The sequence below is a fragment of the Cicer arietinum genome, chromosome 4, assembly GCF_000331145.2.
Source record: "Cicer arietinum cultivar CDC Frontier isolate Library 1 chromosome 4, Cicar.CDCFrontier_v2.0, whole genome shotgun sequence".
Classification (NCBI taxonomy): Eukaryota; Viridiplantae; Streptophyta; class Magnoliopsida; order Fabales; family Fabaceae; genus Cicer; species Cicer arietinum.
Genome location: NC_021163.2, coordinates 4861448 through 4875651, shown reverse-complemented (window position 1 = coordinate 4875651; position 14204 = coordinate 4861448). Strand labels below are relative to the sequence as shown.

At 28.4% G+C, this 14204-nt stretch overlaps 1 protein-coding gene across 1 annotated transcript; it reads right to left on the bottom strand.

Annotated features, from left to right (window-relative positions):
* Positions 1 to 1963: 1963 nt before the first annotated feature.
* LOC101497510 (GDP-mannose 3,5-epimerase 2-like) lies at positions 1964 to 5618 on the bottom strand. Its single transcript, XM_004495740.4, has 7 exons — positions 5477 to 5618; positions 4295 to 4705; positions 3837 to 3933; positions 3609 to 3738; positions 3379 to 3511; positions 2783 to 2990; positions 1964 to 2436 (listed from the first exon to the last, which is right to left on the bottom strand). The coding sequence occupies exons 2-7, from the start codon at positions 4702 to 4704 to the stop codon at positions 2272 to 2274; spliced, it is 1143 nt and encodes a 380-aa protein (XP_004495797.1). The 5' UTR covers position 4705; positions 5477 to 5618; the 3' UTR covers positions 1964 to 2271.
* Positions 5619 to 14204: the final 8586 nt, after the last annotated feature.

Genomic DNA, 14204 nt, shown 5'->3' with positions numbered 1-14204 from the left:
TCATTTTCTTCTTCTTATATTATGGTTGTAATGTATTTTAGTATCATGATAGATTTTTCAAAATTACAATGAAACATTGTAATGCTTCAAAAGTTATTGTAGTTAATTTTAGCAAATGTTTTAAATATATGATATAGACGACTTTGTAAGATATCCTAATGAGGATTATTAGATTATCCTAATGATAATTATTAGATGATGAACATTCTTAGGATTCGTTTTTGCCCTTTACTAAAATTCAGTTTTGATTGAATTCTACATTATATTTAAACATCAGTTTATTTTTGTCATAGTTTTATTTCTGCAATGACATTTTCGACGAGGAACCTTTTTTTTTTCCCTTCCTTTGAATTGGATTTTGATTTTTTTTACAGATTTTGGAGTGAATTTTAACGATAGTAATTCTAACAGAAAAGTAACAATTTTTAACAATATGTAAAAATAAGTATTTTTGTCAATTAAATCGTTGTTCTTGTGACGAATAATATGGGAAAATAAGTCAACTTAATTAGTTAAATATGAGTAGACCGACCAAACAATGTAGATAAATGAATTGAAATTTTCAATACGTATAATTAATGATTATATTTAGATATCTCCAACTCTTAAAACTTATTCAATACTTTTTTTTATTTCTCTTTTTATTGTATTTTTTCTCATTTAATACTAATATGTTACATTTATCACTATTTTTTTCTATTTTTTCTTTTTTAAAGTATGCATCCGGTGAATGGTGTCCAAAAATTATTTTTCTTCAATATATATTCGTTTAAGGGTAGAGTAAATAGAGGGTCTTGCTCATCAGATAACTAAAAAATAAAAAATTATTTCGGACTCAAGAATCGCAGGATGATGGCCAATATATAAATAAAAGAAAGTTCTATAAGTACAACTTCTATGTAGGGATCATAAAATGTATCAATCAATTTTGTTTAAACCCGGCCAATTATTAATCCCTCTAAAAAAGGATGGGACGGATCAACTAGAGGTTTAGGGTTAAAAATCTCATCTCGCTAATTTTTAAGGCGGATCGATGAGTTTAGCGGTTTAAATAATATTAAAATTGTAAAAATAAATATTAGACAATTTTAGGAAACCAAAGTATGTAACTATTGAATCCACTCAAAATATCAAAATTATAATCTAAACATCCATTTATCAGATAAAAACTTATTATAAGTCAATATGACATCAAAATAAAAAGTTTATAAGTTTATCAATTGATAAACTATTAGAAACATATTAGAAACATGAGGTTAAAGAATGAAACTAAAGCGATTAATTTAAATGAATTTTTTTATTTGAGAAAAAAAAAATTAATTTTTACGATAATTTTTCAAAAAATAATTTTCAAAAATTTTTCAAAAAAAAATCTCAAAATTATTAAAACACTAGGGACCTATAAACTCCTGAGTCCCTCTATTAAGTCCCATAAAATAATGGATCGAGATTTAAAAAAAAAAATTTTGACAAGGATCTACCTTCATATAGCAAATTGGAAGCTTTTTTAACAGTTCTACCTTCTTATAGTAAAAAAAGTGTTTTTGGCCGTAAAAGAAAGAAAAATTATTATATTTAAAATTTCGTACTTCGATTGTTCAAGATTCATCGTTAGAGATAGGATTTTAGGTGACACGCCAATGAACAAAAATGAACTCTTTTTTTTTTGTCAAAAAATATACTCCTTTGAGGAGACAAAATTGATGCAATGAGTTGTAGACTAAGCAGTGTGTGAGAGAATCTCAAAAACTGATTAAGAAAATATCATGACATAGTGGAGTAAAGTGAGAAGCTGTTTGGAATACTTTTTAGTGAAAATTATTTTTGAAAGATGATGTTTAAAAAACAAATTAGTTTCAAAAGGGGATAGATAGCATATATTGATTGCAACAAATCATAAGCAACTGCCTTTCCATTTTGGAAGACCATCACAAATTACAAGGTATAATTAAACATTCAGAAATAATATGAATAGCAATTACATTGAACTTCAAAAGTCACAAGGAAGAAAACAATTGCATGCTTATTAATCAAAGATTGAAACTAAAAAACAAATGATAAAAAATAGTGCAGTAACCACCTCAAACACCGATAAGTGCCTTAAAAAAGGTGATATGAAATGAAATAAATACATGGAACATCAAGGATTATGGTGTATGCATAAACAACCTGCAAACAGCTAATAACAATGACCACGGACATCTAATAAACTGCAATATAAAACCAACAACTCTTTGCCTGAAACATTTACTCGACTGCTACTGCCGCGAATTAACCACTTCCCTCTTTACCGTCTGCTGCCCGAAGCGAGCCTAACTGCACTGGAGCTTGGGTTTGCACCACTTTTGATGATCCATATACCGATGTATCAATACCTTGAGCCTTCTCCTTCTCAAGCTGTTCCTTAATCCAGAAGTATGTAATCCTCAGCCCATCCTACAATATCAAATTTTAGATACTGCTGTAAGTATACACATAATCATGTGGATGTTTATTAAGATAAAAAAATGTTGGAGGGAACAAGGTCAACTAGGAATTTTATTGATGAGTATAAAACATAAACATTCCATTATTCTCTCTTGAAGAAGACGAAGGAGCCAAATCGGATAAAAAGTTGTTTAGACACAAGAAAGTAGGAAGGTGTCATTTTGAAGAAAAACAAACTGAACTAGGTATAATTGGCGTATGAGATGACTGTTCATCAGACATTAATCTGAACTTTGATTATAGTACATAAAGTAGGAATAGGAAGGTGATTTTCACCAAACTAAATTATTAGTACCTTCAACTTCATTGTTGGAGCCCAGCCAAGTTTCTCTTTGATTAGTGTGTTGTCAGAGTTACGACCACGAACACCCTCTGGGCCTGGAATGTGATGTATAGGAGTGTTCTTGTTATCAAAACTAAGGACAATCTCAGCCATCTCATTCATGCTGACCATTTCATCACTTCCAATATTTACCGGCTCACGGAAGTCCGATTTGGTCAGTCTAAACACAACAACAGATCAAAATGTCAAGTTTTATCATAGAATATAAATTAAATTTTAAAATAAATATGAAACAATTGCTTGATAAACACCATATCATCTTCCCTATCTAACCAATTAAGGCACATACCAAATTATCAGAAGCAGTAAGCCAGTAATCCCTCTTATAATCATATAATCCAATAATGTTGATTGAGTAAGCTAACTAGATTTTGTAAAGAACTTTTTAATGAAATTGACAACTAATTAAAATAACACAAACATGAAAAGTTTACTTTGATTACATCGACCATAGAAATCATAAGCTCAAAATTATAATTCAAACAGAGAAACCCAAGAAAGAACATATGAATACAGTTGGATAAGCCATAAAATCAGGCAAGACCTACCTAAGTACACCTTCAACACACTCATCGATGAAAGTGAATGACCGTGTTTGTAAACCATCTCCCCACATCTCAAATTTGTCGGTAGATGTAAGTGTTTTCCGACAAAAAGCAGCAGGAGCCTTCTCCCTTCCACCTGTTTGACAAAGCTGACCAAAATTAAAAACGTCTACTAATTTACTCATTTGGAAAAGACGAAACAACCAAAATTTGCAATTCAGTTAAGAGCATACCTTTCCATGTTCCAAAAGGACCATATATGTTATGGAACCTCCCAATGCGGCACTCAATTCCAAAATCTTTATTATAGTGTTTGCATATCTCCTCTGTTGCAAGCTTCTCTAGCCCGTATGCATCTTGTGGCTATACATATTCATCAAACTCAACACATCAATACCAGTCATAATGTAAAAATGAAGAACCAACATGCATCAAACAATCAAAAGGGATCACCAACAAACCTCAGCAGGCCATGCATCAGACTCCTTCAAACTCACATTAGTAGTTTCTAACTGTTTAAATTCAGGGTAAATACAAGCACTGGAGGCATAAAAGAACCTGAAGAAAAAAAAAAAGTTTTGGCAATTGGCATTAGTAAAGTACATCGTATAATTGAAACTGACACATCACAAATATTTATTCGGTTATAATATACGCGCTTATCATATAAATGTTTATGCATAAAATAAAATCAAATTATTTTCATATAGTAAGCTATAAGCTATTTTTATAAGCTATCCTTTAGAATTTATGAAAATAAACTGTAAGAAGTTTATGGACATCTCATAAGTTGTTTTCATAAACTCTCAAACAATTTCACAAATGTTTATATCAATAGATAAATTCAAATAAATCAATCTAAACAGACCCTAGTTCCAAAAACATATATTTGGAAAAAAATGATGTACAAGATACTAACCTCTTAATGCCATTAATCCTCGCAGCCTCGATCATGTTGAAGCTAATCATTGTATTGTTGTACATAATGACAGAATGATTGGACTGAATAAAACCCATTCCTCCCATATCAGCGGCGAGATTGAAAACATGGTCAACCCCTTTAGTAACTGTTAAGCAGTTATCCATGACCCTAAGATCAACAAGATGGAATTCATCACAGAACATGTCCTCAGTCATGTGCTCATTTTTCTTCCAGTCAGAAGCAATAATGTAATGTCCCTCGGTCTTGAGGCGCCGCGCTAAGTGCGAAGCAATAAAACCCCCAGCTCCAGTGATTGAAATTTTAAGCTTTTCGGATGGCCAGTAAGGCTCTCTCTCAAGGTTCTCATAGGTGTATTCTCCATAGTCAGTTTTTCCAGTACTTCCCATTCTGCTTATACAACACGACGGTAACAAAAAATTGGTCTTAGTGTATATTCAGTTTCACTTTTGGAAGAATCAAAATTGATATATAGAAATCTAAATTGATTGTTCTCGCGTAAAATTGATTATAACTTGAAGCTACAATTTGGAACTTTTGCCTGTCCTCGAGTGTTATACGAATGTAGGCTAAACATAAATCACTTTACATTAGACTCACTCAATCAGCCGGAATCAATTTTACAAACTCAATTCATTCAAAATTATTTTGATTTGTCACCTCAGAACCAAAAACGCACTTAATTGAATTCAAAACACAAGTAGATAGACTTGAGGAACAAATCAATTTTCAATGTACAACATGAAGAACTAGAAGAATTGACGGAAGTTCCCCCTTTCAAGGAATAACCAGGCTGAGAAACACACACAACACATGCAGGCACATGAGTGATACTAGAATATAATTAAATAATGAAAACAATAAATTCACTATGGCTGGCAAAAGTACAAAACATGTTTCGTCTTTAGGCGAAAATATTGAATCGAAACAAAACATAGTGGAATTATTAGTATTATATAATAGCAATTATAATTGGTGAGAGTAAAATAAAAAAGAAAAGAGAAGATCTTAAAATAAGACACGACATGGTAAAACCGTTACATAGAAGACAAAAAACTCATGAGAGTTAATTGATATTTGATATTGATAATAATAAAAAATAAAAATAAAAATAAAAATGATTTGTAAGTGGGAGCAGTGGAAGTTAAAAGAGGAACAAACCTGAGAAAAGGAAAAGCAAAGAGGTTTGTGAAGATAATGATAATGATAATGATAATGTGAGGAGCGAAGAGGAAGGGAGGTTATGGTTATGGGTTTGAGAGGGAATTGAGAATAATGATATATATAGGATGATAAGTGAGAGCCACTCATTCCTTATAATTGAGAATAATGGCCTACTTATCTTCATTTATCACTCAGCTACCAACGAAACTTCTCTATGTTTCAACTAACAACTACTTCAAATCACTTACATTATTATCACCAGGATATTTTTTAAGTTAAAAGTTAGTCAATCAGTTTTAACTTTATCAATTTAGTTTATCTGTCATCACTTTCTTTATTAAAAAATGTTTATTTAATTCTTTTATAAAATTTGAGTTTAACTTTTATCAACTGAATTATACTATTATGTTCCCATAATGTCATAATCGACAATTGGAGCATATATTTTCAAAACATTGTTTGGTGCAAAACTATTACTATTAATTACTCAGAGTTTTTCCTTTCTTTGCTTGGTAAAATCTTGCACATTTTAGTCATGTGATTGTGGTGTATAACTCTCCTTGAAAAAAATATTATTTTCCACTATAGTGTGGGAAATCAGAATATACCTTTTTGGTCAAAAGAATCATTTGCTATATCCGATTTGATTTTATTCCACTTTTCCAATAAAGGTTATTGAAAAAACATCTAACACATTGCATGAGAACCAAACAAAAATGAGAATTTCAAGATCAATAATGATTTCCAATATTTCCGACTAGCAAATGCTGTATTTTTGACCAAAAAAATTATGGAAATATCTTTTTTTTTTTTCAAAAACTTAACCAGTCCTACTTTTTTTTAAAAAAATTATTATTTTTTCATTAAATTGTTTTTTTGTTAATTTTATTAAAAAAAACAAAGTTATATTAATAAAATCAAATAAAATACATTAAATTAAAAAAAAAATACTTCAAAATTGACTAGATGTGGCAAAATAAATAATTGGTCCCTAATATTTTACACCAACACAATTTTATTTTGTTAACAACTCCTTTATATTTTAGTCCAATTTAATAAATATAAAATATTGTTATTGTAATAAAAAAAGTAATAGTAATTTTTATATAAAAAATTAAAATTATAATAATAAAATAAAATATCAAAATTAACACATTTAAGTAGATGTGTCAAAATAAATAATGTATTATATTATTTTAACAGTTTACTGTTTTAGTTAAATTGACACTTAATATTATTATTATTTTAAATAACTCTCTCATATTTTTCATCTGAATATAATAAATAAATAATAATAATAATATTACTAATTTTAAATAAAATACATTAAAATAGAAAAAAATTACATTAAAATAGAATTAAGTTGATAACGTGTGATAAATTACTTTTTATTACGTTGACAATATTTTATTTTTATTATTATTATTTATATTTTTTTATTTATTTAGAGGAAAAATACGAAGGAATTGTTAAAAAAATAGAATTGTTTTCTATTTTATCTACAAAATATTAGAGACACTTTATTTATTTTGGACACATGCATATGTATTTATTTTCTATTGAATATATTTTATTTTATTATTATAATTTTGAATTTTTTAAATATTATTATTTTTATTTTATTATTATTATTATTTATTTACTCGTTTGGAGTAAAAATAGAAGGGGAATGTTAGCAAAACAAAATTGAATTGTTATTTTATCTCCAAAATATTAGGGATACATTATTTATTTTGGTACATTTAGTCAACAGCTTATTAAGTTTGATGTATTTCTTTTTTATTTAATATATTTTATTTTATTTTATTAATATAATTTTGTTTTTTTTAAATATTTTAATAATTTTTTATTAATTAAATTAACAATTATTTAATTATTAAAATCAAAAGAAAAAAATTAAACTTATTACATACTCGCATCTAGCCATGGCAACGGGGCGGGTCGGGGGCGGATTTTGCCTCCTCCACCCCCGCACCCGACTAATCGGGGAAAATCCGCACCCGCACCCGTTTCATAGCGGGTGTGAAAATTAAACCCCCATCCCCACCCACAACGGGTTTCGGGTTTCCCCGCCCACACCCGCACCCATTTATATATATAAAATTATAAATTTAAAAAATCATATCTATTATAATTAATATAATAAAATAATTATTATTAGATAATAATAAAATAAAAAATTATTATATATAGAGATAAGATTATAAGTTTTAATATTTAAAAAAATGTTAAATATATTTGATAAGTATATGTATAGAAAATTCAAAATTTACTCTAATAATACTTGCGGGGCGGGTTTGGGTGTGGGTGCGGGGTGGATATCATCACCCTCGCACCCATCCCCGCACCCGAAATTTAATTTCGAGGAAAATCCGCACCCGCACCCGCACCCAATCAAAGCGGGTTTTCCCCGCCCAAATCAAACGGGTTTGGGTGGGTAACCGCGGGTGCGGATTTTTTTGCCATCCCTACTCGCATCCCCAGATCTAACATATTCCTTCAGTTGTTCACATCATGTACGACCTGTGCAAACTAGGGCAATTTAACTAAGTTTTTAAATAAAAAAAAAAATATTAAAAAAAAAACGTAAATTCATTATTTTTGTGCTTAAATACAGGATTTTCCCCCTTTTATCATTATTTTTTAGATATTTCAATTGTATTCATTCTTTTCATTAACATTTAACATGTTGTTAATTATTTTAAATTTTTTCTGCAATATGTGATGCACTATAAGAAAATTTATAATTTATTGTCATAATTTCACTGCAAAATGAATTGGTATCATACTACAATAAAAATATAAAATTTTTATTCTTTAAAAATAAATTAATAAAATAATTTAAATTATTGTCCTAATTAAATTGATAATGGTGATATTATTAGATTGAATATTTTGTCTTGAATTCAAATATACGTGACTTGATAATTTAGTCCATGTGGTCTTGTTTATAAATAATGTTAAGTGATATTAGTATTTATTATTAAAAAAAAATTCACATTGTCAATAGATTTATTACTACAATCATTTCTTTTCTATGATTTAATCCACGTGATCTTGTTTACAAAGACAATTTTTTTTTATGGTAAAAAGAATAGGCGTTGTCATAGAACTAAAATATTGTAGTGATGAAATATTTATGTATATGGTTTTGATGAGTTTTAATCCAAAACAGTCAAATTTTTAAAGTTCCCAATTCCTATAAAAAACATATTAAGATTGCAAGGCTTTCATTGATAACATACAAGTTAGTTTAAGTCGTTCCGACACAGTGTCATTGTTTTGGCTATAAGTCACTACTATAAAATTAAAGAAGACAAGGTATTTGTTAGTAATAGAGATTGAACTTGAATCTTGTTAATAAAATTTCTTAGACCCTCAACCCAACCAACCACCACACGATTACCTCTCACTCTATTAGAAAAGAGGACCCAAAGAAAAAAGGACCTATTGTAATGGGTAGGTCTCAAACCCAAAATGACAAAGTTTGTAGTGTACTAGAGTCTAGAGCACACCGTAACGTAGGGGGCAGTGGCTGGGTTGATTTAAGCACAAACACATGTATGATGTATGTATTCATTCCATTCGGTCTAAGGAGTCATTTTTTTTCTTCTTCTTTTTAATAAAATAAAAGGAGTAAGGTTGAAGTAACCACTATCATCTCAATAATAATTAAAAAAATAGAAGTGAGTGCAAATTAAGTCAGACAAAAGCAGAAAGCACCATTCTAGTTGGGGGAGGGAAACTACTTGGAAAAAATGGTTTGTGGTGTACATTTCTGTTTTTTGTCTGCTCTGGACTCTATGCTTTTTTGTACATTGTTTGAATGGTTAAAATTAACTTTTTTTTCCTTTATTATTTTGTTTGTTTTAAATTTAGCTCTCTATGTACCTCCCCCTTCTTGTCAAAAAATAAATAAAAAATGCACATCTACTTCTTTTTAATCAACGTCTGATAATACTTCTTGTTGTTCGGGTTTAGGTTAATTATTTTTCCTCTTTAATTGCAGAAATTTTCGATTCCATTTAAAGAAATGTTAGAGTCGCATCTTCTAAGACACTCTTTTAACATACTCTAATAATAATTAGTCACATAATTAATATTTTTTATTGTTATACCTGATAAAAAAAAAATTAAATAAAATAAATTATTTTTGTGTTCATTGTCCACCTCCTTCATCCTTCTAAGCTTTCTCTCCGCCCTCCATAGATGATTTAAATCGCCTTGACTTTTGTAAAATCCGCAACAACTATAGAAATTCAAACAAATTTGTTTATTCATTAAATGGTTTGTTCACGATTTATGTGAGAATGAATTTTCACCTAATTTATTTTTTCAGATTTTTGTTTATCAAACATTATTATAAATATAAAATAAAAAAATATCTCCATTGGGTAGCCTATTCAACATTGCTTGGCTTGGCTACCATGTAGTCACCAAACTGGGCATAGAGATAAAAAAGAAGTTGTTAGAGGAAGTGATCCTAGTATTTCTTTTTTATTGATTAAACGTAGTTGTTTACTCGTCTCGTATTTGTCATCTTTCTTAAATACATTTTTGGAAATTATGATCTGATTGTCTATAATATATTTTATATAATATTAAAAACTAGAAAATAATAAATAAAAAACAAACATGGAAATCGAATAAACAAACCCCTCGGTGAAACTCATAGGCCACAGCAAGGCCCAAATAAACATGGGCCTAAGCATCTGGGCCTGGGAAAGAATGGCCAACGGACGGTTTGGCAACTTATGTATACAACATTGTTAACGAGCAAACAAAAAAACTATCGAACAGAGTTACAAACTAGTGGATCACTAGAAGCCAAGCCAAGCCAAGGGATAAGCCGCCATTTGGGAAGATATGAAAGAAGAGGCAACACAAAAACTACAGCTTGACTATTAATTAAACAAAATATTAAACTAATTTTAAGAGGAGAGAGGATTAAATTTCTTTTTAAGTGGTTTTTGCTCTCTATCCATTTTAAAGAATTTAAAGAGGAGGATAAAATACTCAATATAATTAAAAATTCATTTAATTTTTTTTATTTTTCTTGAATCAAAACACAAAATTATTAAAATTTATCCCATCCTCTATCTTCTTCCTTTTAAATCAAACATGTATTTATTTTCTTTTTCTTTTCTATGTTGAACCAAACATACTTTATTAAACAAATAAGAGGATATAAGACCTCATTACATCAAAACACAAAAGAGAAATAAGTCGAAACATAAAATTATCAAGAATAGTGTAAGACAAGTTGTCCATAGTAGGAAAATTTTCCTATACTTCCTTTATAGAAATACCAAGTGTCTAAACAATTGTTTTTAGTGAAAGATAGTGTTAAGTGTAATTATAAGGCTTGCTCTCCTTTATTGGATCCCTGGTATTTATTCGATTTCCTCTAATATTTGGGCCAATTGAAAGTTCTTAAAGCCTAAAAAGATAATCATAGAATTGAGTCAACTCTTATTTTTGCTTATATTATGATACGAAAGAAGTAGTTGATATGCATTTGTGAGGCCTAAAACTACTTAGTTGGTTAGACATAGCCTTGAGAAGAATACCTTTGAGTCTTTGGGAGATAAATTTAGTCATAAACTTGTAGATAAAATTGCATATGGCAATGATGCATAATTGAATAGTATAGAAAGAATCTAACACATTTTGGGATCAGAGTAAAAAAGTATCATTCACTTCTTGAATGTGGTTGAGATCAATCACGTAGACAAAATATTAACTACATGGGTCAATAATATTCCTTTGAGTCTTGAAGAAAAAAGGTGAAATTCATCTAATCCAAAAGATTTAATTAAGATTGCCTATGAGGAATAAATGCCTCTAGATAGATTAATTTTTAGATGTTTTATCTTTGGCTTAAACAAAATTGTATATGAGCATAATATTAAAGAAATTTCTATTTTTTTTATTAGTGGAGTTGGTTTAGCTTAATTGTCAAATTAGAATTTATTTCTCACTTGACCTTTATGTCATATCTTGAACTACAAATATTTAAACTACGTGATTTTAGTGCCTTGGAAAACTAATACTTAAATCTATATATTTGTGGATGAAATAAAGTTCCTTTTTCCAACTCACAGACATTTTCACTTTGAAAATTGTTGAAACTGCTACAAAGACTTTTCTTTGAGCGCACAATAAGTATCCTTTTAAAAAAAAATTACATCGCACATTAGCATATAAAGAGTTAAAAGTTTTATAGACTCTTTTGTGTGGGATTTGTTTTTTTTGAAATATTTCATAAAACACTAAAAGAAACATAACATAAAGTTTGTATTAAATTAAAATTAGGCTAAAGATTGTTCTAAATAAGATTCAATTTTAGATTCTCTTAAGCAATTTGTTTTTAATTAGAATTCATTAACCATTTAAGTTCAATCTCTTATTAATATTGTTAATTATTAAACTAAATGCTAGTTTAATTCTAAATTATGATCTGAAGTGAATGATTCTTGTCGTCATACATTACAAAAAGCAACAGCCATGAAAATAAATATAAGAAATAAGCTTTCAAGAGAAACGAAGTTGAAGTTTCTTTGAAGGGGAAGGTGGGTGTGAGTGGAGCCCTCCGATTGGATTTTGGAGCAACCGTATTAATTCCTTCATTTTATTGAAGAGACATTTCTTATTTCTACTTGAATGAAATATTCTTAGTTATTTAACATTCTATGATAATGATCAAGCCAAATTGGCAAATTGTAAAGCATTCTTTAATGCATGTGGGTTTGCTCTTATATCCATTTGTCACCATTGTGGGCTCAACTTTTTCCCCGCCCCATCATTTTTCTATCTTCCAAAATTTTCATTCTTTTATGATTTCTTGGAAAGAAATTAATCTATATACATTAATGATATAATTTTTTTTACAAATAATTCAATTAAATGTCATTTTTTAAATTAGTTTTTAAAATATCTCCACGAAATTTTACATGAATTGATTTGATTGGATATATGTATAAGAGAGTTTTAAATTTTCGAGTATACAAATTAAATCCTTTGAAAAATATATGTTGGATCAATTAAAGGATTTAATTATAGCTTAGACAATAGACTATACAAGATAATACAAAACGATATAATATAACTTTTTGTATTTTACTGTTTTCGAAGATCAATGTATAAAGCAAAATTATTTGTACTGCACCTTATTTGATATTTGTACTGCACCTTATATATAGTCTGCACAAAATATTTTTTTTATATAGTACTTTTTATTGATATATATATATATATATATATAAATGCAAAAAAAAAAAATAGAAAAAAGATGTAGAGAGGGATAATAAATAGAAATGAGATAGAGATGATAGGGAGGTAGAGAAAGTAGAGATGACAAGAGACATGATAGATAGTGGAGAGAGACATGAGATTGTAGATAGAGAAAGTAGAGATGACGAGATACATGATAAATAGTGGGGAGAGACATGAGATTGTAGATAGAGAAAGTAGAGATGACGAGATACATGATAAATAGTGGGAAGAGACATGAGATTGTAGATAGTGAGATTCGAGAGAGGGAGAGAGAGAGAGATTGGAGAAAATAAGAAAGATAAATGATGGATATAGAGAAGACAAAATGACAATTGTAGTAAAAGAAACAAAAATTCCTAATTTTGTCTAGTCCCTTGCCCTCTGTTTTGTCCAGTTTCGTGACCATTTTCTAAATTTATGTTCAATCTTCTATTTTAAAGAAGATTTGAAGACTTTAATTTTAAAGAAATTAAAAAATATGGCGTTGTTTGGTATTTTTTTCTCATGGTGTTCATTTGATTTAAATTGTCTGATAACTCATCAATTTGATTATCGGACAATTAAGTTTCTGATAAGAATTAAACGAACAAACTTAAAATATCTTTTCAGATACTTAATTAATTATTTTTAATTACTGTCGAATATCTAATTGTCCAGTTTTTATAAAAGTTACATGTGTAATAATAAAGTTGATGAATCATCATATAAGTCATCAACAAAAAACTCAATTTTCTAATTCTGATTTACATAATGATTAATTTGACATAATTTATTTTTCTTAAGAATTAAAAAATATTTTTATCTTTCTCAAAATTCAATTGTTTATTTTAAATTTTCTAAAGAAACCAAAATCAGTCTTTACTATAATTTGTTTAGACAATTTATGTTAGGTTAACCTAACAAATATGTAGGAAAGAAATCTACGGTGAGCTTTTAAAAATTTATAACGACAAAATCAAGAGTCTAATTTTTTTCCATCCTCAAAGCCATCTTAACATTATACAGAGAAAAAAATACAGTTTTACGTGGTTCAAAAAGTATATTAACTCAACTTTTACTAGCTCTAATTCTTTTGGTTATGTCATCTTGAAGTGCAAAGTATTATATTTTTTTTAGTGAAAATCCTGAGGTTGAGTTTGTTTAGAGAAATGTAAGTGTAGTTGCGCTTAATCTAATAAGAATTTGCAAATATTACCTCTCATGTTATCTATAATATTTTCTTATTTATTGTGTCTTTTATTATAAATGAATCATTAAGTGCATAATTTTTTATGTCCAAAAATGAAAAGTATGATTAAACCACCACTCTCTAAAATGTTTTGATTAAATTATTATTTTCTTACAAATACAATAAAATTAATACCAAATATTTTAAATAGACAGTGTCTTAACTCAAATAAAAAGAACTATTTCACATTAAATACAGCCATATTATTAAAGTCATGATGGC